Below are 26912 nucleotides of genomic sequence, written 5' to 3'. Positions count from 1 at the left end.
GCAAACATCAAAAGAAAAATATACACGTGAATCATAAAAAAGGATAACTTATCTGAAATCATGCAACACCATAAAAATTTAAACAATTTTTCACTTTTTAAAAACCATATAATATCATTCACATTCACTTTTCAAAACATTGTATCAACATTATCTCAATACAAAACCCCAAGATCAAAAACATATGAACTCAGGTGTGCATGTGTACGAATCATGTCGGCGCCTTCCTGCGATCATCGCTAGTACCAGAAACACAACACATAACACTGTAAGCATAATTGTTTAGTGAGTTCCCCAAAATACCACTCTAAAACATATTAGCCACTTGAGGCTATAACTCTGTTGACCCTCTGGTCAATGTGCCTCAGTGGGACCTTCCAGTCCCAACTCTCTGTGGGCCCCCTGGCCCTAACTCTATGGACCCACTGGTCCTACTTTGTATACTCTGAATCATGCATATCACATATCACAATAAATCACAACACATAAATAACATGCAAATACACTAGCACATAACTCTAAAATACACTGTCACATATCTTTGTACCACACTAGGGAAAGTATAGTGAGAAGACTCACCTCAGATGTCTCGGAAAATCTCCGACTCGGTAGAAATACGATCTAGCCTCTGCCTAATCACATAAAGTAAATACTCTCATAAATATAACTCTCGGGACTAGACTCAACCCTCTCTTGGCACCCTCAGAAGGGTAAGAGACCATTTTACCACTCTCTTGGCTCAAACTCCCCATTGTTGACCAAACCCTAAAAGTCAACAAAAGTCAACGGTCAAACTTTGACCTGACTCGTCGAGTGCACTTGGGCGACTCGACGAGTCTACACATGTCCACTATCTCTCTAGTCTCTCTTGGCACGTCGAGTCTCTCCCCTTGCTCGACGAGTTACACCTGACATGAATCGCGGGGCCACCCCGACTCTACTCGCCGAGTCTCAATATCAACTCGGTGAGTTCCGCCTTAAACTTCAGTCCTCTAACCCCCCTCTGACTCACTGAGTCATTCCCCCAACTCGGCAAGTCTACTCACTGAGTGATTTACAGGAAACCCTAACTTTACTCGCCGAGTCTGCCCTTGGACTCGGCGAGTTCATGCCATGCACCAACTCAATTGACCTCTTGAGGTTAGATCTGTTCCTTTGATCCATAGATCTGACCTTCCCAAGCCTGCAAAACATGTAAAGCTCGAATCTTGACACTCATGGGACATCTAGGAGGTTTCACTTGGTGATTTAGCCCCAAAAATAACATCCTAAGCTCATTTCCTCCATTGCTCAACATAAAGCAAGCTGGAATAAGCTCTTTAGACCACTATGGATCCAGATATGAAGTCTCAATGTGAATAGGGGCCATATTCTCACAATTCCTTCCAATAAAGGACATAAAAACTCTACATCTATGGATTCCTTCAACAAAACAGATAAAGGGGCGATATAATACCTCAAAGATTAAGTCTTTTTCTCGAAATCCACAGATGCAAAACCTCCTTGGTCTCCTCTAAGCTGGAGTCACCTCCTTCTTGGAAGAATCAACCACAAAGATCAAGAAATGGCTCCTTTCCTCTCACAAACGCTCTAGCTCTTTTAGGGTTTCTCTCTGGGGTTTGGTAGCCGCAAATGATGGCCCTAAGGGCCTTTAAATAGGTCCCAAACAAGGGAAATTAGGGTTTCATTAAACAGCATGGACTCGCCGAGTTCACTCATGAACTCACCGAGTCCAATCATGAAACCGGATAAGAATCTGCGACTCTACTCGGCGAGTCTAAGCACCAACTCGCCGAGTCCCTCCACAACCTCCAAAAATAAATGAATAAAATAATATACCTGGGAATCCGTATGTTACAATTCTCCCCCACTAGAATCAGACTTCGTCCTCGAATTCTTACTCTGCAAACAACTCTGAATGCTGCTCCCGCATCTCTCGCTCCGGCTCCCAAGTCAACTCTGACCCTTTCCGATGCTGCCACTGGACCTGCACCAGAAGCACTTACTTGTTCCTCAGAACCTTGATCTTCCTATCCCTAATCGCCATCGGTCTATCAACATAGTTCAGGCTCGCATCCACCTGAATATCCTCTAATGGCACCACTGCCGACTCGTTGGCTATACACTTTCTCAGCTGCGACACGTGGAAGGTGTCATGAATCTGACCCAACTCTGTAGGTAGCTCCAACCGGTAGGCTACCCTGCCTACTCTCGCAATCACCCTGAAAGGACCAATATATCGGGGCCCCAGCTTGCCCCCTCTTCCTTAATCGGATCACTCCTTTCCAGAGACCTTCAGGAGCACGAAGTCGCCGACCTGAAATTCGAGCTCGGACCGACGCCTGTCTGCATAACTCTTCTGGCGAATCTGAGCGGTCAACAACCTCTGTCTGACCTGCTGTATCTACTCTATCATCTGAAGCACGATCTCTGTACTACCCATCACACGCTGCCCTAACTCTCCCCAACAAATGGGGGTCCGACACCTCCTCCCATATAAACAGCTCAAAGGGTGGCATACCAATGCTCGAATGATGGCTGTTGTTGTAAGAAAACTCTGCCAAGGGAAAATACGTGTCCCAACTCCCACTGAAATCCAACACACATGCTCGGAGCATGTCCTCGAGCGGCTGAATCGTTCGCTCACTCTGCCCGTCAGTCTGTGGGTGGTATGCGGTACTAAAATACAGCCTCGTACCCAATTCCTCATGAAATTTCTTCCAGAATATGGAAGTGAAACGCACATCTCGATCTGAGACAATCGAGACCGGCACTCCATGCCACAATACCACCTCTCTCACGTACATCTCTGTCAACCTCTCTACGGAAGAGCTCTCACTGATAGCAAGGAAATGAGCACTCTTCGTCAACCTGTCCACAATTACCCAAATTGCATCGACACCTCTCGTAGTCCTCGGCAATTTGGTGATGAAATCCATGGTAATCTGTTCCCATTTCCACTCGGGAATCTCTAACGGCTGCAGCTTACCATGTGGACGCTGGTGCTCGGCCTTAACCCTGCGACAGGTCAAGCATCTCTCTACAAACCATGCGACATCCTTCTTCATACAGGGCCACCAATACTCTCTCTTCAGGTCCAAATACATCTTGGTAGCCCCAGGATGGATCGAGAACCTCGATCGATGTGCCTCCTCCATCAAAATGGTACGCGTTCCGCCCACAAACGGTACCCAAATCTGACCCTAAAATGTCATAAGTCCTCGGCTATCGGTAACGAACTCAGATACCTGCCCGATAACCCGTTCTCTCTTACGGTTTTCCGGTCTCACGGCCTTAGCCTGGGCCCCACGAATGGTGTCCAACACCAGAGTCATCACTGTCAATCTCATACAAACATCTCACATCGGGGCGCCCTCCGCCCTACGGCTCAGTGCATCGGCTACAACATTAGCCTTTCCCGGGTGATACAGGATCTCACAATCGTAATCCTTCACCACATCCAACCATCTCCTCTGGCGCATATTCAGGTTGGGCTGATCCATCAAATACTTCAGGCTCTTGTGGTCCGTGTATATGGTACACCGAACCCCATATAGATAGTGACGCCAGATCTTGAGGGCGGACACAACTGCCCCCAACTCCAGATCGTGGGTAAGACACCTCATCTCATGAGGCTTCAGCTGCCTCGATACGTATGCTATCACATGACCCCTCTGCATAAACACAGCTCCCAACCCCGATATTGACGCGTTACAATACACTACGAAGTCCTCCATCCCCTCCGGAAGGGCTAACACCGGGGCTTCGCATAGTCTCTGGCAAAGTGTCTCGAAGGAGGCCTGCTGCTCTGGACCCCATGAAAAAGCAACTCCCTTCCGGGTCAACTTGGTGAGTGGCACGGCGATCTTGGAGAAATCCATGATAAATCTCCGATAATAACCAACCAACCCTAGGAAACTCCTGATCTCGGTAGGTGACCTCGGCACCTCCCAACTCATCATTGCCTCAATCTTGGCCGGGTCGACCAATATCCCTTTCTGGTTAACGAGGTGCCCTAGGAACTGGACCTCTCGCAACCAGAAATCACACTTGGAGAATTTGGCATAAAGCCTCTTCGATCTCAAAACTCCGAGGATCTCCCTCAAATGCTCCTCGTGTTGCTCTCTGGATCTCGAATACACCAATATGTCGTCGATGAACACGATCACCGAGCGATCCAACATCGGCCTGCACACTCTGTTAATGAGATCCATGAACACCGTCGGTGCATTGGTGAACCCGAAAGGCATCGCCAAGAACTCGTAATGCCCATAACGAGTCCCGAACGCTGTCTTCTGGATGTCCTCATCTCGCACCCTCACCTGATGATACCCATACCTCAAATCGATCTTGGAGAACCAAGATGCTCCCTGTAACTGATCGAACAAATCGTCGATCCTCGGCAACGGGAAACGGTTCTTGACCGTCAGCTTGTTCAACTCCCGGTAATCAATTCACATCCGGTGTGAACCATCCTTTTTTTTGACAAAAAGGATAGGCGCTCCCCATGGCGAACTGCTCGGCCGAATAAACCCTTTCCCCAGCAGCTCCTAAAGTTGCGAGGATAACTCCTGCATCTCTGGAGGCGCAAGGCGATAAGGCGCCTTGGCAATAGGCGCAACCCCCGAAACCAAATCGATACTGAACTCTACCTGCCTCTCGAGAGGCACACCCGGCAACTCCTCCGGAAATACATCCGGAAACTCACGCACTATCGGAACCTCATCAACTGACCTTGGTCTGTCTGATTCAACCCTCGTATCCATCACATACACTACAAATCCCCTACAGCCCTGCTGTAGACTCTGTCTCGCTCTAGCGGCCGAACAAAATGCTGACCCAGAACGTGTACCCTCGTCGTACACTGTAAGAACTCCCCCACTAGGGTCTCATATGGTCACCAGCTGACGCTCGTAGTCAATAACTGCTCCAAATCTACTTAACCAGTCCATGCCCATGATGAAATAGACATCTCCCATCGCGATAGGGACTAAGTCAATCGGAAACTCCACTCCGAAAATCTCGAGTGCACAACCTCGAATCACCTCTGTGGCATACACCGCTCTGTCGTCAGCTATGGAAACTCTCAGAGGTCGACTCAACGCCTCTCGACTAATACCGATGTGCCGGCTAAAAGCCAAAGATACAAAAGATCGACTCGCACCCGAGTCAAATAACACTAAGGTAGGTACATAACTCACAAGAAAAGTACCTAAGCATATCATAATATAAGCACAATATCTCAACATAAAAAAATAGATACATGGAAGAATACATACCAGCCACGACATCGGGTGCTGCACGGACCTCCTCCGCAGTCCGCTGGAAGGCTCTCCCTCGTACCTTCGGTGCCTTGGCCTTTACGGGCCGACTGTCTAAAGCTCTCACTGCAGCAGGGGCAGATCCCTGAGATGCTCCCTGAGCTATCCCTCGCAACTGTGGACACTCTGCCTTCCAGTGTCCGGTCTGGTTGTAGTGAAAACATACTACAAACCCCTTGGGGCAATCCTTGGCCATATGCCCCTCCTTTCCACATTTGTAGCAAGACCCTGCTCTGCACACCCCATCATGGCTCTTGCCGCACTTGCCACAAGTGCGGCCCTTCTGGTTTCCAGATCTCGAATCAGTGGGTTTGGCCCACTTGGCTGCCGGCTGGGAGTGAGCCGGCCGCCGATCCCTCCCCTAAGACTCAACCTCCTCCCTAGCTTGGGTCTCTAAGTTTATCTCCCTCTTTCAGGCATTTGCCTGAAGCTCGGAAAATGTCCGATACATCGAGTTTGCCACGAACTCTCGTATATCCCTCCTCAAAATGCTCAGATATCGGCTCATACGTGCCTGCTCGGAGGACACGTGCTTTGGGCAGAACATCGCCTGCTCATGGAACATCCTCGTAATCACTGTAACAGACTCAGTACCCTGCTTGAGGGTCAGGAACTCCTGGGCCAAACGCTCCCTCTCCACCTGGGGAACGTACTCATCTCGAAACATAGCAGTGAACCTCTCCCAAGTCACTACAGCAAGCTCAGCAGGCGAATAATGTCGTTTGTACTAACCAATGCTCCAGCAGCATTCATGGATTTAATGAATAGGGTTTGTAATCCGTTCCTTGATCAATCTGTGATAGTGTTCATAGACGACATTCTGATTTATACGAAAAGCCAAGAGGAGCATGCCAGACACTTGCGAGAAGTGTTAGAAGTCTTGAAGAGGGAGATGTTGTATGCAAAGTTCTCCAAATGTGATTTTTGGATTCGAGAAGTCCAATTCTTGGGTCACGTGGTCAACCAGGAAGGGATAATGGTTGATCCAGCAAAGATTGAAGCTGTAATGAAGTGGGAACAACCGAAAAGTCCCACGGAGATCCGAAGCTTTTTAGGATTAGCTGGATATTACCGAAGGTTTATCCAAGGCTTTTCTTCGATCGCTAGTCCATTAACAGCTTTGACCCACAAAGGAGCTACTTATGCTTGGAGTGATAAGCATAAAGAAGCATTCGAGAAGCTAAAGAAGAAGATATGCGAGGCACCAATTTTATCTCTACCCGATGGAGTTGAAGACTTCGCTATTTATAGCGATGCGTCTGGAGTTGGATTGGGTTGTGTTTTGACCCAAAGAGATAAGGTGATCGCGTATGCATTTCGATAACTAAAGGAGCATGAAAAGAATTACTCGACTCATGATTTGGATTTGGCAGCGGTAGTTTTCGCTCTGAAAATATGGAGGCATTACCTCTATGGCACGCAGTGCAAGCTTTTCACTGATCATAAGAGTCTCCAATATCTCTTTAGTCAGAAAGAATTGAATATGAGGCAACGACGTTGGCTAGAGTTACTCAAGGACTACGACTGTGAGATACTTTACCACCCTGGTAAAGCTAATGTTGTTGCTGATGCTCTTAGTCGGAAAATCAATCTTGAAAGAAAAAGGCCAAGAGCGTTGAGAATAGAAGTTTTCTCGAAAATTGTGGAGAGTATAAAGAAAGCTCAAGAAGAAGCTTTTGAGAAGAATGGCTGAAAGGAGGAACGTTTGGGCAAAACGTTGGTGTTCGGTATAAACAGTCATGGACTGAAGGTGTTCCAAGATCGGATTTGGATACCTAAGTCTGGAGGAATAAGAGATCTTCTGATGGAAGAAGCTCACAAGACCATGTACTCAATTCATCCTGGTAGCACTCAAATGTATAGGGACCTGAAACCCTACTACTGGTAGCCAACGATGAAGCTTGATGTTGCAAAGTATGTGGTTGAGTGTGTGACTTGTGCGAGAGTCAAGACACAACATTAGAAACCATATGGGAGTTTAGAACCTTTACCTGTGCCTATGGGTAAATGGGAAGACATTGCTATGGATTTTGTCACTAAACTACCCAGAACAAAAAGTGGTCACGACATGATTTGGGTGGTCGTTGATCGATTCACTAAGAGTGCGCATTTCATAGCAGCCAAGGAGAAATGGTCTATGGATAAGCTTGCGAATTCTTATGTGAAAGAAATTGTGAGGCTTCACGGTGTTCCGTTAACGATTGTATCGGATCGTGATAGTCGTTTCACTCGAGGTTTTGGAAAAGTCTACAAGAGGAAATGGGTACCAAGTTATGTTTAAGTACAACTTACCATCCGCAGACTGATGATCAGAGTGAAAGAATAATACAAACACTTGAAGATATGCTGAGAGCATGTATCCTGGAATTCCTGGGCAACTGGGATGAACACTTACCTTTAGTAGAATTTTCCTACAATAATAGTTTCCACTCGAGCATAAAGATGGCACCTTATCAAGCTTTGTATGGACAGAAGTGTCGCACGCCGTCTTGTTGGCTTGAGGCTGGAGAAAAGCAGTTTATGGGTCCCGAGATGGTCCATCAAACCGCTGAAAAGTTGAAAATAATTAGAGAAAGAATGTTAGCAGCTCAGGATCGTCAAAAGAGCTATGCTAACAAGAAGCGAAGACCGATGACTTTTGAAGTTGGAGATTCGGTTTTGCTTAAAGTCTCGCCGTGGAAGGGACTTATAAGATTTGGTAAAAGGGGAAAGTTGAGTCCAAGGTTTATTGGACCGTTTAAAGTTCTTCAGAGGGTTGGGAACCAAGCTTACAAGATCGAATTACCCGAAGAACTGAACGGAATTCACAACACTTTTCATGTGTGTTATTTGAGGAAGTTCACGGGAGAAGTTCCCGATATAATTCCAATTTATGAATTGAGAATTGATGAAAACAAGAGGTTAATTGAAGAACCAGAGGCAATTGTTGACCGAAAGACTAAGAAGCTTCGACGCAAGATGGTTGAATTAGTGTTTGTTCGTTGGAAACATTCGAATGGGCCAAATCTCACCTGGGAAATGGAGAGTGACATGTTGAGTCGCTATCCGCATTTGTTTGTTGATGTGTGATTCCGGGGACGGAATCATCCTAAGGGGGAGAGAATTGTAACGCTCGCATTTCCATGCTAGGCATTTTTGTTGATGTAATAGTCTAGGTTAACCCTTGTAACTCTTTTTGAAGTATTAATGATGAAATATTTGAGTATTATGTGAATTATGTGTATTTGTGTGCTTAATTGCTTAATTATGTGATTTGATTAATTAAGAATAAAATAAGCGTCAAAACTTAAGTGTAAAATAAACTCATTATCTTTGCATAAGGTTGTAGTGGCCGAAACGAGGTTTCCGAATATATATAGAACACCCAAATCTGACTTCGTATGAGGAAGTTATGATTTTCTGAAGTTTCGACTTAGCGGTATGCAGCCCGAATACTCGAATATGAGATCGAGTGATTCTTAACCGAAACAATCTAAACGAGAATCGAAGATCTCGTTGTTAGTAGCGAAACGATGAAAAGATAGGCGAGAACGGACATCGGATAAAGAAGTTATGAAATTATAACGAAGTTTTCCTGTCCCGGCCTACTAAAATAATATAATAAAAAATAAATTCAAAATTAGCCGACGGACTCTAAACGAAAGTTGTAGAGCGTAGTCTCACCTACGCGTGGATATAAAGAACGTCGAAAACGGAGTTGGTATGAATAAGATATGAATTTCCGAAGTTTATTAAGTAATTAATATTTAAATTTAATTAATAAATCTGGTATTATCCGAAGGGGAGTCATCGGACTTATCCGAAGTACACCCAGCGTATAGCGAAGCATGACACGCCTCGCACTCGAGTTCTTCGGATGACGCATGCAGTGACGAATTCGGACGCGTACGCCCCGCGTAAGGTTGTACGCCCAGCGTACTGCGAGGCCTCGGCCTCCTATAAATGGGATGTGAGGGTTCCGGGCATTCTTGCTCATTTCCTCTCTTTTTCGTGCCGAAGCTCTGCGTGTAAACCCCCGAAGCCATCCCGACACCCCGGATCTTATATCCAAGTTAAGAAGGAAGTTTTACACTCCCGAGATCCCGAGAGGTGCGATTCGCGAGTCGAAGCTCTGCCCACGAGGAGTTCGATTTTTGTGAAGATCTTCCAGATCTACGGAGAAACACTACTTCTGCAAGTCGTAGTGCTGTCTGATCATCTTCTGATCAAGTGAGTGTGTGGTTACTTTCTTCTAACGCATAATTATGAAGTATTTTATATAAAATACGTGTTATGTGTATATTTTATTGTTATATGTGTGAATGTATATTCACTCTCTTCTATCTCATAGATCTGATTTATTCTCTATGAAATACGTGTTATGTGTGTGTGCCTCCTCTGTTATGTGGAATATGTATTGATTAAAACATGCTATACAGGTTTTAAACTATGTATAAAAATGTATATTTTTATCTACTAATATGTTGGGTAGATAGTTGGTGTGTAACAAACAGATGAGAGGCCTCAATGTTGTTTTTGATTCAGTCGTCTAGCGGAGTTTAGATGACGACCGCGGACTTTTCTAGATAGTCTAGTGGAACGCTAGCAGACTCATAACCTGTAGGTGTTAATGAACTTGGGTGTTCATTCGCTGTACTCCATCCCCCTCATGGTTGCCTTATTTGACTTATATTGATGAGGAACCCCCGAAGCATGTGTTGTCGCCCCGATGAAATATTCTTAGACTAGGTCCCTTATGTTAGTTGTCTTAGGAACGTAAAGTGAGAATAACGGGAATGAGTAATTGGGTTATTGTTGGTTGGTGGAATTAAATATAATTATTTATTGTGGGTTGAAAACCCTATATGCTCACCAGGCTCCCAAGCCTGACCCACTCAGTTTTATTTGTATTACAGGAAGTGGCGCAAGAGCATAAGATGGATGAATCATCAGTTTGTTTTGTTTACAAGTCTGTATATGTATATATTTGTTGAACGACTTGTAATGTTATCGTTTATGCTTTATAGTCTGTATCGGAACATGACCACCCCAGTTTTGATTATATAATGAAAATACATTTCTTCATGAAATGCTTTGGTAAATATTATTTTATCATACTTTGTTTTTGGGAACAAATTCCGCAACTCTTTCAAATCAAAAGGATTTACTCTGAAATTATTTTAAAAGCATAAATGAAAATCGGTCTTTTCTGGCCGAGATTTTGGGGATGTCACACTCTCAAATGCTCTGGGGATGAGTAGGTGAAGAAACACCCCTTGATGTCTGAAATCCACCTAATTGTTGCAATCGGGTCCTGGGTCCCATCAAAATCCGGTGGCTTTGTGTTGTTGAACTCCCGGAACAGCAACGCATCACCACCCTGTGGGTCTAGCCGCAGCAACAGCAACATCAGAAAGAGCAACATATCTCTCATCAAATGTCTCTATTAGGGTGGTCTTGATAGACCCGAACATCTCTGGAGTCTTAGCGCGGATGGCAGCAACCACCTCATCATGAATCATCTGGCGGAGCTCCTCATCGCTCACACCCTCTCCACTAGTCCATGGTCTGTGGCGCGTCCCCACCATGATGCCTCTCTGAAATACAACACAAGATATCAGAGACTCGCTCGGGTGTACACACACTCGATACCCCAATCCTACTTGGTATCTGGTACCCCAAGGATTCTTACTTGGGTTGCGTACTGACTCGGTGCCTTCGGTAGTACCGGCCCAATACTACCGTCCACACCGCATCAGCATTCATCCCAAGTCCTCCTCCCAGAGTCCCAAATCCCAAGTACTCTACTCTCTCTACTCATGTGCTACTCACTAGCAGATCTCTCATAAGCTCCTCGCTGCTATCTAAACATTCTCAAGCATTTCTAACAGCAAAACTCCTAGACTAAGGCATCACATATCAGACCACTCTAGTCCTAATAAGAATACCTAGTCTACTCTAGCATGCATAACATAACTCATCATATAGCATAACATAACATATCTTATAACACTTATTGCAAGGGTATTTTGGGAAATCACCGTTCGGGCGCTGGCTGATCGTACACACAACTCTGCTCTATTTGTCTCAAAACTTTTTTTACACTTTAAAAATTTACTTTATTATCAAAAATTTTCCTCAAATCCTTAGTTTGAGTTCAGATACGCCCGAAGATGCATCCGAATCCCTCAAACCAAGGCTCTGATACCAACTTGTAACACCGTAAAAATTTAAACAATTTTCACTTTTTAAAAGCCATATAATATCATTCGCATTCGCTTTTCAAAACATTGTATCAACATTATCTCAATACAAAACCCCAAGATCAAAAACATATGAACTCCGGTGTGCGTGTGTACGAATCATGCCGGCGCCTTCCCGCGATCATCGCTGGTACCTGAAACACAACACATAACATTGTAAGCATAATTGCTTAGTGAGTTCCCCAAAATACCACTCTAACACATATTAGCCACTCGAGGCTATAACTCTGTTGACCCTTTGGTCAATGTGCCTCAATGGGACCTTCCAGTCCCAACTCTCTGTGGGCCCCCTGGCCCTAACTCTATGGACCCACTGGTCCTACTCTGTATACTCTGAATCATGCATATCACATATCACAATAAATCACAACACATAAATAACATGCAAATACACTAGCACATAACTCTAAAATACACTGTCACATATCTCTGTACCACACTAGGTAAAGTATAGTGAGAAGACTCACCTCAGATGTCTCGGAAAATCTCTGACTCGGTAGAAATACGATCTAGCCTCCGCCTAATAACATAAAGTAAATACTCTCATAAATATAACTCTCGGGACTAGACTCAACCCTCTCTTGGCACCCTCAGAAGGGTAAAAGACCATTTTACCACTCTCTTGGCTCAAAGGCCCCATTGTTGACCAAACCCTAAAAGTCAACAAAAGTCAACGGTCAAACTTTGACCTGACTCGTCGAGTGCACTTGGGCGACTCGGCGAGTCTACACGTGTCCACTATCTCTCTAGTCTCTTTTGGCACGTCGAGTCTCTCCCCTTGCTCGACGAGTTACACCTGGCATGAATCGCGGGGCCACCCCGACTCAACTCGCCGAGTCTCAATATCAACTCGGCGAGTTCCGCCTTAAACTTCAGTCCTCTAACCCCCCTCTGACTCACTGAGTCATTCCCTCAACTCGGCAAGTCTACTCACTGAGTGATTTACAGGAAACCCTAACTCTACTCGGCGAGTTCATGCCATGCACCAACTCAATTGACCTCCTGAGGTCAGATCTGTTCCTTTGATCCATAGATCTGACCTTCCCAAGCCTGCTAAACACGTAAAGCTCGAATCTTGACACTCATGGGACATCTAGGAGGTTTCACTTGGTGATTTAGCCCCAAAAATGACATCCTAAGCTCATTTCCTCCATTGCTCAACATAAAGCAAGCTGGAATAAGCTCTTTAGACCACTATGGGTCCAGATCTGAAGTCTCAATGTGAATAGGGGCCATATTCTCACAATTCCTTCCAATAAAGGACATAAAAACTCTACATCTATGGATTCCTTCAACAAAACAGATAAAGGGGCGATATAATACCTCAAAGATGAAGTCTTTTGCTCGAAATCCATAGATGCACAACCTCCTTGGTCTCCTCTAAGCTGGAGTCACCTCCTTCTTGCAAGAATCAACCACAAAGATCAAGAAATGGCTCCTTTCCTCTCACAAACGCTCTAGCTCCTTTAGGGTTTCTCTCTGGGGTTTGGTAGCCGAAAATGACGGCCCTAATGGCCTTTAAATAGGTCCCAAACCCGGGAAATTAGGGTTTCATTAAACAACGTGGACTCGCCGAGTCTAGTCATGAACCCGGATAAGAATCTGCGACTCTACTCGGCGAGTCTAAGCACCAACTCGCCGAGTCCCTCCACAACCTCCAAAAATAAATGAATAAAATAATATACCTGGGAATCCGGATGTTACAAATCAACGAAGATGATGAGTGAGAAAAAGAAAATATCATTACTCTTCCACTATCGCCACCATTAACACTGCCAACTACCAGTCTACCATACGTTGCCATCAACCATCGTCACCATAAAGCATCAATGTCAACACCAGCAACATCATTCCCAAAAAAAATCAGAAAAGGATTAAAAAAACAAAATTCGTAGTTTAATTCATTATTTCAGACACTAATTCACAACTTAATTTAAATATTTCAGACACTAATTCAAAACTTAATTCAATATTTCAGACACTAAATATTCACAGCTTAATAGAGTCAATTCACAACTTAACACAATCAATTCGTAGTTTAGTATGCAAAATTCAAGCCTAATATATAATCAATTCACTATTTAATACACAAAAATTATACATTCATAACCAATTATCAATTTCAAACTTACATTTATATCTTTGAATCTATGGGTTAGTGCTTATTTCAAAGTTTATTTACATAAATATTCACAATTTAATCTTTACATACATTATTCAAAATTATAAAATAAGATATGTGTATAATGCTACTTTCATCTTATATTTTAGAAGAAAAAAAATCATATTAAATTCACAACTTAATACAGTCAATTCACAGATTAATACAGTTAATTCACAGATTAATACAATTAATTCACATCTTAATACAATCAATTTGCAGTTTAATATACAAAATTCATAACTAAATGCAATAAGTTCAAAGTTTAATACAAAAAATTATACATTCTTGACCATATTCTCAACTTAAAACTTACATTTCAAGACTTTAACTCATAATTTAATAAATCAGTTTAAGACTCTCATTCACAATATTTACAAATGAAAAACGTACTTGAACTTATGGAAGCATTTCTTCAAACACCTTGTGTGCACCATACAAATTCACAGTTTAATGTAGCATTTCAAGGCTCTTGTTCATAGTTTACTAAAACAGTTTTATACTCTCATCCATAGTATTCACAACTTAAAAACATATTAATTAACTCATTCACACTTAAAACTTATATTAACACAAGTAAACAATATCTAAAACACTAAAACACTCACAACTTAAAAAACCTAAAATAACATTATTTGAGAAAAACTAACATAATAACATACATTCTAAATTCATTCTACAACATAAATACCATAAAACATAAATGTGAATAACAATTTTGTACAAATATTAGAACAAGTAAGAAAATAAACTTAGATTCACAACTTAACACCATTTAAAACTAAGATTAACAAAAATAAACAAAAATGGAGATTAAATTACTAAATTCACATTTTAATAAAACATTCACAGTTTAATAGAAGGATAAACAATAAAAATCAACATATCTATGTGGCCTAAAAAAATTAAGTCTTTATATATGTATTAATAGCAACAATATTTATTACTTAGTTAAATAGAACTATGGGTACTATAGAACTATGCAAGCAAATACATTCAAAAGTTAAAAATGACTACTCTGTAGAAAAGAGAATAACCTAAAAGAAACATTAATGATCAAGTAAAGTTGAAAACTACACGACAATAAAATAAGGAAGCCATCATTATCTCCATCGCATATAACGAAGCATCTCATAACTACATTATTTTTTTTCATCGATTACAGTCAAAGTCAACTTGCAACCAAAAGGAGATTTTAACTTTTTACGTTTTCTCATAAATTGTTTTTTTTACTGTAGCAGGTAGCTGATTCTCAAGGGTGCTCGACCACTCACCTTTCTGAATCTCTATATTTCCAATCAACAATCACATAATAATCCTGTAACTTATGAAAATGGAAAAAATATTTTCAATTAACAATCAAAAAATAATTCACAAGATAATCAATCGCAGAACTTCAATTCAGTCAAACGAATAACTCAATAATTGGTCATAACCGACAAAGTGAGATAAACAAGGGAAATAGATACTTATAGGAGAGTTATAGCAAACAAAGTTACCTTGGACGACGATTTACTACTGTATTTTGATAACCGAAGGCTGGAGAAGGAAGGAGTCAACACCCGACATTGATATACCTAAGTGTTTCAATATTGTAGTTACCATGGTGTAACATCGTTGGTGTGATGCAACAAATCTATTTGCAAAATAACACCAAATTCTTAGATCTACATCAGATCTAAGCAAATCTGGTATCAGAGAGGGTAGTGGAGGTCGTCGGTGGTGTTGACGGTTGTGGTTCATGATAGATCTGGAGGAGATGAACGAAAAAATGGTTTTGGCTTCAAATTTGATGGTGGAGAGTAGCAACGAACAATATCTAAATGAATCTAACGGTTTTGTAGGTGCTTGTCGGAGCAGATCTAAAACAAGGAATGTTATCAGGTGCTGTTGATGGCGAATTTTGGCTGTATGAGAAGAAACAATGGTGATGGTTCACCACAACAACGAAAAAGACGACACATCGGTGATTTCAGATCTAAAATTCCGGCGACAGAAGAAGGCTTAATCGCCGGTGCTCGGCGGTTTCCACCGACGGTGGTGGATGTGGTGGTGTTCATCAGAGAAGATTGAAGGAGATGAGGGAACACTTGTTTTGTTCTTGGAGAATAACGAATAAATGATATCAGATCTAACATATGGAATATGTTTTCTTAAAAAGATCATCTTATCCTTATTGGTTTTTGTCATTTGTAAAAACTTAAAAAAAATCAATACAATAAAATATACAAATAACCTTTAACTATTAGTTAAAATTAGTAGTTCTTAGGTTCTTAATCTTTTTTGGTTCTCATTTGAACTTTATATATATATATATATATATATATATATATATATATATATATATATATATATATATATATATATATATATATATATATATAGACTTAGGTTCTCATTTGAACTTTATTTTAGTTATTTTAAGAAAGTAATTAATGCATATTAAATGTTGAAGATGTAATTAATATCCATTATATCTTCAAAGTGTAATATGTATTAATTATTTTTTTAAAATAACTAAAATGATTGGTCCAAAATCAATCATACATGCACACAATAGATAGTGAAAACAAAATAACCTAATCTTATATATATATATATATATATATATATATATATATATATATATATATATATATATATATATATATATATATATATATATACACACACACAATTAATATATACACACACAATTAATAAAGTAACTATCTAAATACATATAAAATGGGCTAAATACTTATATATTGATAAGTTTGACTTAAAACTCAAATATTGCTATCAAGAATACTTACGTTACGATTGAACGTTAGAAAATGGATTATAAAATTGATAATTGTGACTTGTTGGTAGTTGGTACAATGTTTGTAGTGATGGATCGAAAAAGTTCACTAGATCGATGGCACCATATACATACACTTGTTGGCTATGAAGACGTATATAAATGTTGTGTGGGGGATACGATTAAAGAAGAAAAAAAAAAGTAACGCTTCCCCTCGTTATTATCATGAATATCAAGTAAAAGACACAACGATTTTAAATTGGCAATGGGGTCATTCTTATATGTATAAGTTACTTGAAGGCTAAGCTATAAAAAACGTCTTTTTGTTCTTCTTTTTATTTCATTTTCTGCTAATAAAAGTGACCACAAAGAAAGAATGCTCGAGAAATAGGAATTCGATCTTGTTGCAAACTCACAAGGGAGAAAGTGTGTGATTCTTAAAGTGCAAGAATTCAAATCAAGAGTAGAGGGTTTATCTTAAGCAATACTCAACGCCTGCTATAGAGGTATAATTCATGTTGCTGGATTTATAGTTTAGAGTTATCCTCAAAAAACTGCAAGATACTTTTATGATTCAATAAATCAATGGAATATGTTTTTTTAAACCATGTAACAACGGTTATTTATGTAACATATTTTTCTCATATAACATAGCTTTATAAGTATAAAACTATAATTCATTGATACTGGATGCAAAACTTGGTCGTAAACAATATATAGTATATGACCATAAACATATATCAAATAAAGATATATCATTTAAATGAGTTGCATATTAGCATATTTAACAGTATGTAAAATATATATTAGGAAGTTATTATTTATCCTTCAATATAATTGTTTGCAAAAATAAAATATTGAATACCCTGAAATCTTAGAATAAAATAAAAAAATAATAATAAAATATTTTGTAGTTCAAAAAATAAATAAAATTTAAATTGAAGGTATAAAATATTTTAAAAACATTAATGCTTTTGAAATTCTTTCATCGTATTCAAAACACTAACTTATTAATTGATGTGCTTAGTTTTGTACAATATTCCATAAAGTATCGTTATATTATTACACCAATATACATAATAAAATTAAATTAAAAGGTTACAATTCAATAAAAAATATTTATATTTCAGCAATACATACGTTTTTATAAAAATATTAAAATTATTACATAAAATATCATATTTATAAACAAACATTGTTAATGCCAAGTAACTATATCAATAAATAGAAAAATAATTATGATAAAAAATCTTTTGTAAAAATGCTAAATTCTTTATGATAATGTAAAATTAAAACCACAAAAGAACGATATATCTGTATTTTCATACATTACCATACAGTTACGTTTAAAAAATTAATCAATACATATTTTACTAATTTGTATCATAGCTATACAAATACTGTATAAATATGAATGAATAAATTTCTTTAATAGAAGAAATTTATAAAATATAAAAGTAAGTTTATCATACTTTATAAAATATAAAAAATACAAAAAAAATCAGATACATACATTTGCCTATTGACCTTTATAAACTCTCTTTGAATATTTTAAATTTTCCTTGACGGTTTGCGAATATGCTAGACTTTCCTCATAAAATATTCTACTAGTTCTTGCCTTCCATTTTCATTAATCTATGCAATTTTACCATCTAAACAACTCTTGGGATTGTCAATTTAGGGTTTCAAGTAGAAATTAACATAATCTTTGATACAAATCTTGGAACGCAGGATCCGTGTTGGTGATTATTGATTTGTTTCAAAAACTTACTCGGGTGATTAGCAGCTGTATCAATTTCAAATTCACAGTTTCTGATCGAGCAACAGATAAAGTAATTGCGTATACTAGAATCTTAATTCATTTGGCATTGGTGCGAGAATTTGTTAGAACCGTAATGTTTGGTGGTATTGCACATCACCAGTTTGACAAATTGCCGAAACGAAGTCTACATCTGCGTTAAGCCAGCTCCGATGGCGGAAAGCAGTGGGAAGTATGAAGACGCGAAAACTTTTGCTGAGATGTTACGGAATACGTCGTCGAATATAAGGAGGTTAGCTGATGAGATACAGCAGTGTGAGGGGCGGCAGAAGTATCTTGCACAGACTGGAAGCCCGTCGGATGGGGGTGATGTTAGATGGTACTTTTCAAAGGTGCCAATGGCGGAAACTGGTGAGTTCTAATGTTATGCGAATTTTAGTATCTCTTTTAGGGAGTAAATTGGTCTAAAGCCTGAGACGTGGATAGTGAAATCGCCATTGATCTCACTAAATTCCTGTTCATATTTGTTTATTCAAATACTGATTCAATGTTGCTGCCATTGCTCATATACAGAGCTAGCTGCTGCTGTCCCAATTACGGAAGTAGTAGGGAAAGGTGATTATTTTCGATTTGGTATGAGGGATTCTCTTGCAATAGAGGCATCGTTCTTGCAGGTTATACCATCTGTTTCCATTGTTGCTCTTGAGGTTTAACTATTGCTTTGGTGACATTTACTGATGCTGAGACTACATATACAGAGAGAAGAGGAGTTGCTCTCTAATTGGTGGAAAGAGTATGGTGAATGTAGTGTAGGTCCAAAAGGGTCACTTTCATCCATTCCCGAATCAGATCCACAATCATATGATTTACCTTCCAGTCAATCAAGCAAACTATACACAGATGAAGAAGAGAGAGTTGGTGTCCCTGTGAAAGGAGGCTTGTATGAGGTGTATTTCTTGACATTGTTAGTATATCATATTAGCTCTTTAGTACAAGATTACACATTTACATGGTTTCTTTACTTCCTTGTTGTATGTTATTACTGCAGGTAGACTTATTAAGAAGACATAGTTTTCCTGTTTATTGGAATGGAGACAATCGGCGTGTTCTAAGAGGCCATTGGTTTGCTCGTAAAGGGAGTCTTGATTGGCTTCCACTTCGTGAAGATGTTGCTGAACAGTTGGAGTTTGCTTATCGTGGCAAGGTATTTGTTAAAAGATCTCTAATTTCATTACTTTAAGTGCATTTGATTTAACTCTTTTCTTTTTATCACTTCAAGTTGACATTATTTAAAGTGAAACAAAACATCATGTTTTTTTTTTTTTTTTTTTTTTTTTTTTTTTTTTTAGGTTTGGCACCGAAGAACATTTCAACCATCTGGATTATTTGCAGCCCGGGTTGATATGCAAGGGTCCACCCCAGTATGATATTTTTTTTATGCTAAATTGTTACTTAGGACTTATAACTATTGTTGTCTTTTTTATGTAATGACTGAGCTTTTTACAGGGGCTGCATGCTCTTTTTACTGGAGAGGATGATACATGGGAGGCTTGGCTATATATTGGCTTATCTGGATTTGGTAGCATGGTTAGTTTTGGAGTGACTGGACTTAAGTTAAGGCGTGGGTATGCTCGATCACAATCAGCAAAGCCAACCCAGGTATTATTTTTCAGCAAGTTTTTTACATCAATGAATAATTGATCATTTGAATCATATTTTGAAATAATATGTCCAGTATTCGTTATTTTATATGTTCAGCAGAATAACAGAAGACATACATTCTAGTTTGTTTGAACAAATGCCAAAATTTCCATCGTGCTGTTTACATATATAGTGATGCATTTTGTCTTCTAAATCATTATCTATATGTTAGATTCTCAACTTTAACATGAAATGCTTAAATTATAACATGAAATTTACAAATATTTCATTACTTGTATGTGACTTGTTTTACTTACATGTGCATTCTGATGTTTATTCATTTGTTTATGCTGTTATGAGTTCCATTTGTGCTTTAATAAACGAAAGTAAGATGCTATAAAAAACAAATCAAGGAAATTACATTGTTATTTTTTGCATTTAAACTGAAACTTTTATATCATAGTTGATAATTTGTGTTGATAGGATGAGTTACGCCAGAAGAAAGAGGAAGAAATGGATGATTACTGCTCACAGGTATATCTGATACATGATATATATCTTATACATGAATATATATATATATATATATATATATATATATATATTATTTATATATTTTTATTTAAATTGATACAGGTCCCAGTTCGTCATTTGGTATTCATGGTTCATGGCATTGGTCAAAGTTTACAGAAAGCAAATTTGGTTGATGATGTTGGCACTTATCGCCAAGTTACAGAAAGTCTTGCTGATTTACACCTAACAAATTATCAACGTGAATCCCAAAGAGTTCTTTTTATTCCATGTCAGGTAATAATAATAATAATAATATAATAATAAACTTTTTTTTGTATCTGGAAAATTGGTTAATTTATTATGATCCAACAGTGGAGGAAAGACTTAAAGCTGAGTGGTGAATCTGCTGTAGAAAGATGTACATTACCTGGTGTACGTGGATTAAGGGTGACATTGAGTGCAACTGTTCATGATGTGTTGTATTACATGAGTCCAATCTATTGCCAAGATATCATTGACTCGGTATATTCTTGTAGATTTTTAAAAAAAAAAAATTTGTAGTATTAATTTTTGTAAAATGCTGCAGGTTTCCAACCAATTAAACAGGTTGTATCTGAAGTTTCTTAAGAGGAATCCTGGTTATGATGGAAAGGTACATGGCATGTGATAAATAATTAAATATTTTATTAATTACATGTGTTATTCTTATGTTGTTTTTTTGTGTAGGTTTCTTTATATGGTCATTCATTAGGAAGTGTTCTCTCTTATGACATACTTTGTCACCAAGAGAAACTTTCATCTCCGTTTCCAATGGAATGGCTGTATAATGACCATAATACCCATGAAATTTCTCCCGAGGGAAATTCATCTTTGAGTTTAGGGGGGGAGGATTTAACCACAAACAACGAGGGTGTTTTGGTAATTCCTCCTGCAAGTGTTGACACAGAAGCTATGCTCCCTGAAACACATGCTCAAGAGTCTGAGAAGAATGATGATTTGGATGAATCCAGAAATGACGAGGGTGTTTTGGTAATTCCTCCAAGTGCTGACACAGAAGCTATACTCCCTGAAACACATGCTCAAGAGTCTGAGAAAAATGATGATTTGGATGAATCCACAGGCAGCAATAGTGAAACCATAACAAATCAAATTGATGAGGAAGTTAACAAAAATGATGAAGATGTAGTAATCAGATCATTGAAGGAAGAGGTCCTCCTGAAGTTTAAAATTAAAACTATCCCTTAAATGATTCTTTGTTTTTACTTTTATCCTAATTATTTGTGTTTTTACTCTTGCAGATTGATATTTTGAATGCCAGAATTAAAGAATTAGAATCACACAGAGTCGAAGGTATTGTTTCATTTTCGTGGGTGCTTAACGCTTTAAGCCTTTAAGGCAGTAAATTAAAGATTGATATCATGTTGTATTGATTTGATATGAATTGTATTTTTAAACAGAAAATAAGCAGGAAGCTTCAATTATGACAAATGAAAGTGGCTCCAAGAGTTCTACATCTTTGAAAAATGAAACAATGAAGAGTTATAGACCTTATATAAAGTACACCAAATTGCTGTTTAAGGTAGCAATTATGTATTTTTTATAGCATAAGAAAAAAATAAATCAAAGTAGAATAGAATTCCTTAATAAGAAAATAATGGAAAGTACAATGCCATTGCCAGGTTGATACATTCTTTGCAGTGGGGTCTCCTCTTGGTGTATTTCTTGCCTTGCGAAATATACGTATTGGAGTTGGTAATTTGTGTCTCATTTCCTCTATGATTTATATAAATTAATGTTGAGTAAATTAGAATATAACAATATAAAATTTTCATTTGTTTTTTTTTTTCAGGTAGAGGAAAAGATTACTGGGAAGATGAAACTATAAATGAAGAGATGCCATCTTGTCGCCAGATGTTCAACATTTTTCATCCTTATGATCCAGTGGCATACAGGTATTCATAAATATCTCAAACCCCTTTCCTTATATATTAATTATTTTTTTATATAATCATTCTATTTTGGCACACCTGACATTAAATAATCTATCTGTTCAGAATAGAACCACTTGTATGTAAAGAGCATATTGACAGGCATCCAGTGATTATTCCTTATCACAGAGGTGGAAAAAGGCTGCATGTTGGCTACCAGGTATAGGTGCATGTTAGACTGACACCTGTACCGCATGTGCAGTGCATTTTAGCGTTATTTGTAAAAATCCTGATAAATTACACCGCAGGAATTTGTAGAACAAGTTGCATTACGCTCTCAGGCTGTGGCTGACAACATTAGCCACTTAAGGGTTAGTTACAATCTCTCTCTTGGGCTATTTTCTATGATTAGGATCACAAGGGCATTTTAGTCCTTTTACGCATATATCCCATTTTTTGTTTTTTTTTTTTTTTTCTAAAGTGGATTAGTGTTTGTAGGTTAAAGTACTGACAGCATGTCAATCAAGGGACAGTGATGGGCAAGAAGGTAATTTTTAACTATTTTTGACTTTTTGTCATTAATTAATTTTATGTTTTGTTTTTTGGGGGGTTAACAGAAACATCAGAGGAAGCTGAAGAAAGAGGGAGACCATATGGTGCGATAATGATGGAGAGGATAACAGGGAGTGAAGATGGGCGAATTGATCATGTACTTCAAGTATGTATTCTTTTTGGGTTAAATGGCAATGAACTTCCATTTGTTTGTTTATTATATATTTTATTTAAAATTTTGAGAATGCAGAATAAAACATTTGAGCATCAATACATATCAGCTGTGGGGGCTCATACGTAAGTCATACCAAATTACCAATAATAATATAAATTGGTAGAGATTCTTCAAAGGAAATAAATTGGTATTTGTTGCAGAAAATACTGGAGGGACCCGGATACTGCACTGTTCATATTGAACCACTTGTATCGCAATATACCAAAAGAAGCAAGTAAAAAAAACACAAACAACACTAGAATTACAAATCAAGAAAGTGATGAAAAATGGGAAGAGGTGTCTGATGATGAACAGCTTTCTTTAACTTTTGCCGATGAGAAGTTGATTAGGCAGTTCTCGGATAAAGCCAAAAAGTTCACAGAAAATTGAATCATGCTGCCGACTTTCCCTCTTGATCTGTATATAATGTAAAACCGCATAAGCCCCCCTTTTTTCATTAACCAAATATTTCCCAACTTTGTATCATTTTCTTGACTTACCCATTTTGTTTTGTGCTCTAGGTGAAGGAACTTTCAAATTTTGCTGAAGATAAAAAAAACACAGAAATACAAGAGCATATGTAGAATTCTGACAGATGCCTAATAAAACAAATACAGGAAAAAAAAAATGATAGATTGGTAGGGGTGCCAAGAAAAAAAATCATTTGGAAATGGAAAAATGAAATGTTGTATTTTGTGCTTGAAAAGTTGTATGATAGGTAGGGGTGATGGGGTTGAGAGACTAGAGACCTATAAGGATTGTATGTACTTGGATAAATGGTTTGTATTTTGTTGTGTTAGTTAAATGGTTTCCAAAAAGTTAGTTGAGAAAATGAATATGGTAAAATTTGACCCTTTTAGCTTAAATTGTTTAGAAAAAACATTCATATAATTAAAAATTGAAGAATGAGATAAAGAGAGTAGCAATCTTTTTCGTTTGTCAAAAAGTATCATTCAATTTTCTTTTTCTTGCTTATTACAGCAATTAACAAGCTGAAATGATACAAAAATTATTAGGGTTATTATTATTATTATTATTACCGATGTAAAATTACATGAAATGGCTAATCTCTTAAATGAGTAAACTATTGATAAAGCTTATAAATAAACTAGAAAAAAAATCATTTTTTATTTTTTACATTAGCCCCCTCTCTCTCTCTCTAAATTACAAAACGTCACAATTTAACTTTATTTATTTATTTATTTATTTTCCACTTTCACCTTATCCTTACACCCCATTGTAACATCACAAAAATCATAGTAAAAATTTTCATTTTTTAAGACTCTTTAATGATCCATAAACCATACAAAAACATTGTTTTCAAGAACATAGTCAAAATCAGAGTATCCTGAAATCATCAATCAATAAATTATATCCAAGGATGATGTGCACAATCACGTATTCATCTTGTCTCAATCATCTGATGTACCTGAAACCATGAAATCAAACTATAAACACGAAGTTTGGTGAGTTTCCCCAAAGTACCACACACAACCCAACAGATAACAACATGCATATATGAGCCTTCAGCCTGACTGGACTACCTCGCAGGGCCTACATCCTATCTGGACCGCTCTCCGAGCCTTCAGCCTGAATGGACCGCCTCACCGGACCTATAACCTATCTAGACCGCTCTCCGGGCCTTCGACCTGATTGGACCGTCTCACATAGCCTGCAGTCTATCCGGTCCGCCCCAAGTATCTTGGCCTTCAGCACAAAGCAGGACCATCTCAACCTAACAACAACAATAACATGTCGGCATATATAGTAACATTCAATAGCCAGCAGGTATATGTAATCATAACAGATCTCCGAGTCTAACATATATCTAGCGAATACAGGTAATCATATGGATCTACCAACATATATCACACGTATACTTAACAGAAGTAAATGAAGAAAACTAGTGGGTCGGCATTGATGCCTTCGACCCACAAGTAAGTGAAGAAAACTCACATGCACAACCCAACAGAAGCTCAACAACTACCTCAGCAATAACACAGCCAACCTAAGTTTCCTAAAACCAAGTCGAGACCAATCCTTAGCCAAATATAGAGCTGCCTAAAATCGACCCAACCCACCAACCCAACCCGAACCCAACCCAATATTAGCAGGTTGGGTTAGGATTTTCAACCTATTTAAATTAAATGGGTCAGTCCGTCTAATCCATTTAATTAAATAGGTTAGGTTGGGTAAAAGTTATCAACCTGTTTTCAACCCACTAACCCATTTAACTTTAATATATATTTAATTTAATAACTATTTAAATATTACAATGTATTAATATAAGTATTATTTTATAAATTACAATGTTCTGTTATTATTCATATATATATATATATATATATATATATATATATATATATATATATATATATATAAATGCAATGCTAATTCTTAACCTTTTTGGTGCCGACAACACTAGTCGCTCTTTAAAATCACCTCAAAATTAATTACTTTTAATGTTATTTGAACATTTATTTGTATTTGTGAATTTGGATTGTGTTTTTGACATACTTTGAAATTTTATTTAAGTTTGGAACTAATTTAAATGGTATACTTTAGTTAATTTATTTACTTTTTTATTTTAAATGGGTTAACCCAGGTTTAACCCATTTATTTAATAGGTTAGGTTGGAAAATACATAAACAAGTCAATCTGGTGACAACCCATTTAACTGAAAGGTTGGGTTTGGTTGGAAATATCAACCCATTCAAAAATAAATAGGTTGGGTTGGGTTGAAATATTCAACCCAATTAATAAATGGGTTGAACCCGAACCCAACCCAGGTTGACCCATTGCCAGCTCTAGCCAAATATTCAATTCTACCCAAGTTTGACCAAAAATTAAACTGATCAAAAAGTCAATGGTCAAAGCTAAGATCAAATTGCCAACAATAGCTCTCCACGTTGTGGCCTTCCTTGGCCATGTTGTGGGCACTATATGCCAAAATAGCCGTTGATTCCCCGGTCGCCACATCGTGGCAGCCTAAGGCCACATCATGGGGACTAGACTGAATAGCTCAAACGAGCTTAATCCATTTTCTTCCGATTTCAAAAGCTCCAAAGCTTAGATCAGATCCTTTCCAAGGTCTTAATGGATAAAGTTTCTAACTTTATCCATTAGGAATGTCCAAACCACCAAGAAGTGGTCTTTAAGTCTCCAACTTTCAGATTTGAATCAACAAGATGTCTAGGTAGAATAAATTTCCGACTTTATCCATAATAATGCCACAATATTCCAAGATCTAAACTTTAATACCCCAAAATGGCCTTAAGGACCAAGATAACTTGCGTGGCTAAAAGGGAAGGCAGAAGATCACAACTTTCTTAGCCAATGTGGTCCAAGAAGCATTCTAAGATGATCAAAATATGTTGGAATCCACTCATGACTCAACTCTAAGATCTCCCATAAAATGGACCAAAAGTGCCAAATATCCCAAATGACAAGATCTAAGGAACTGGATAGCAAGATTGAAACTTTATACTTACAATAGTCCAAAAATGTAGTGCCTTTGATAGATCCAAACTTGAAATTTAAACTTTTAAAACCAACCCAAATTCATAAATTGTTTACAATCATAGTTTTCAAAACATTTTCAAACATCAGAGTCTCTCAAAATCATAAGTCATAAACACGAAGATGTGTATGGTCACGCCTTCGCTTTCCCGCGATCATCTGAAGTACCTGAAACATAACCCAAAACTGTAAGCCAACGTTTAGTGAGATCCCCCAAAGTACCAACACATAAATAGATAACATATACAATAACAACATGTCGGGTCCAATCAACCATTGG

The 26912-nt window shown here is 38.1% G+C and overlaps 1 protein-coding gene across 1 annotated transcript; it reads left to right on the top strand.

Annotated features, from left to right (window-relative positions):
- The first annotated feature begins 16847 nt into the window (after positions 1 to 16847).
- On the top strand, positions 16848 to 23945 carry LOC145061646 (phospholipase SGR2-like). The gene is made up of 24 exons (XM_079009182.1): positions 16848 to 17012; positions 18238 to 18338; positions 18429 to 18676; positions 18839 to 18939; positions 19024 to 19212; positions 19314 to 19469; positions 19615 to 19686; positions 19772 to 19924; positions 20390 to 20440; positions 20543 to 20713; positions 20792 to 20941; positions 21006 to 21071; positions 21146 to 21628; positions 21718 to 21769; positions 21877 to 21998; positions 22099 to 22171; positions 22269 to 22371; positions 22474 to 22567; positions 22656 to 22718; positions 22846 to 22894; positions 22965 to 23065; positions 23150 to 23196; positions 23275 to 23541; positions 23635 to 23945. Exons 3-23 carry the CDS (start codon positions 18478 to 18480, stop codon positions 23501 to 23503), a joined length of 2724 nt encoding a protein of 907 aa, XP_078865308.1. The 5' UTR covers positions 16848 to 17012; positions 18238 to 18338; positions 18429 to 18477; the 3' UTR covers positions 23504 to 23541; positions 23635 to 23945.
- The last annotated feature ends 2967 nt before the right edge of the window (positions 23946 to 26912 follow it).

This window comes from Lactuca serriola, chromosome 7, assembly GCF_051521515.1.
Source record: "Lactuca serriola cultivar US96UC23 chromosome 7, Lser_US96UC23_V15, whole genome shotgun sequence".
Taxonomy (NCBI): domain Eukaryota; kingdom Viridiplantae; phylum Streptophyta; class Magnoliopsida; order Asterales; family Asteraceae; genus Lactuca; species Lactuca serriola.
Note: the sequence above shows the minus strand (reverse complement) of the source record. Positions and strands in the feature narration are given on the sequence as shown.

Coding starts and splice junctions, on each gene's coding strand:
- LOC145061646 (XM_079009182.1), top strand. CDS start 18,478: ATGGCGGAAAGCAGTGGGAAGTATGAAGACGCGAAAACTTTTGCTGAG. Junction 22,372..22,473: donor TATGATCCAGTGGCATACAG/GTATTCATAAAT, acceptor CTATCTGTTCAG/AATAGAACCACTTGTATGTA. Junction 23,066..23,149: donor GAATTGATCATGTACTTCAA/GTATGTATTCTT, acceptor TTGAGAATGCAG/AATAAAACATTTGAGCATCA.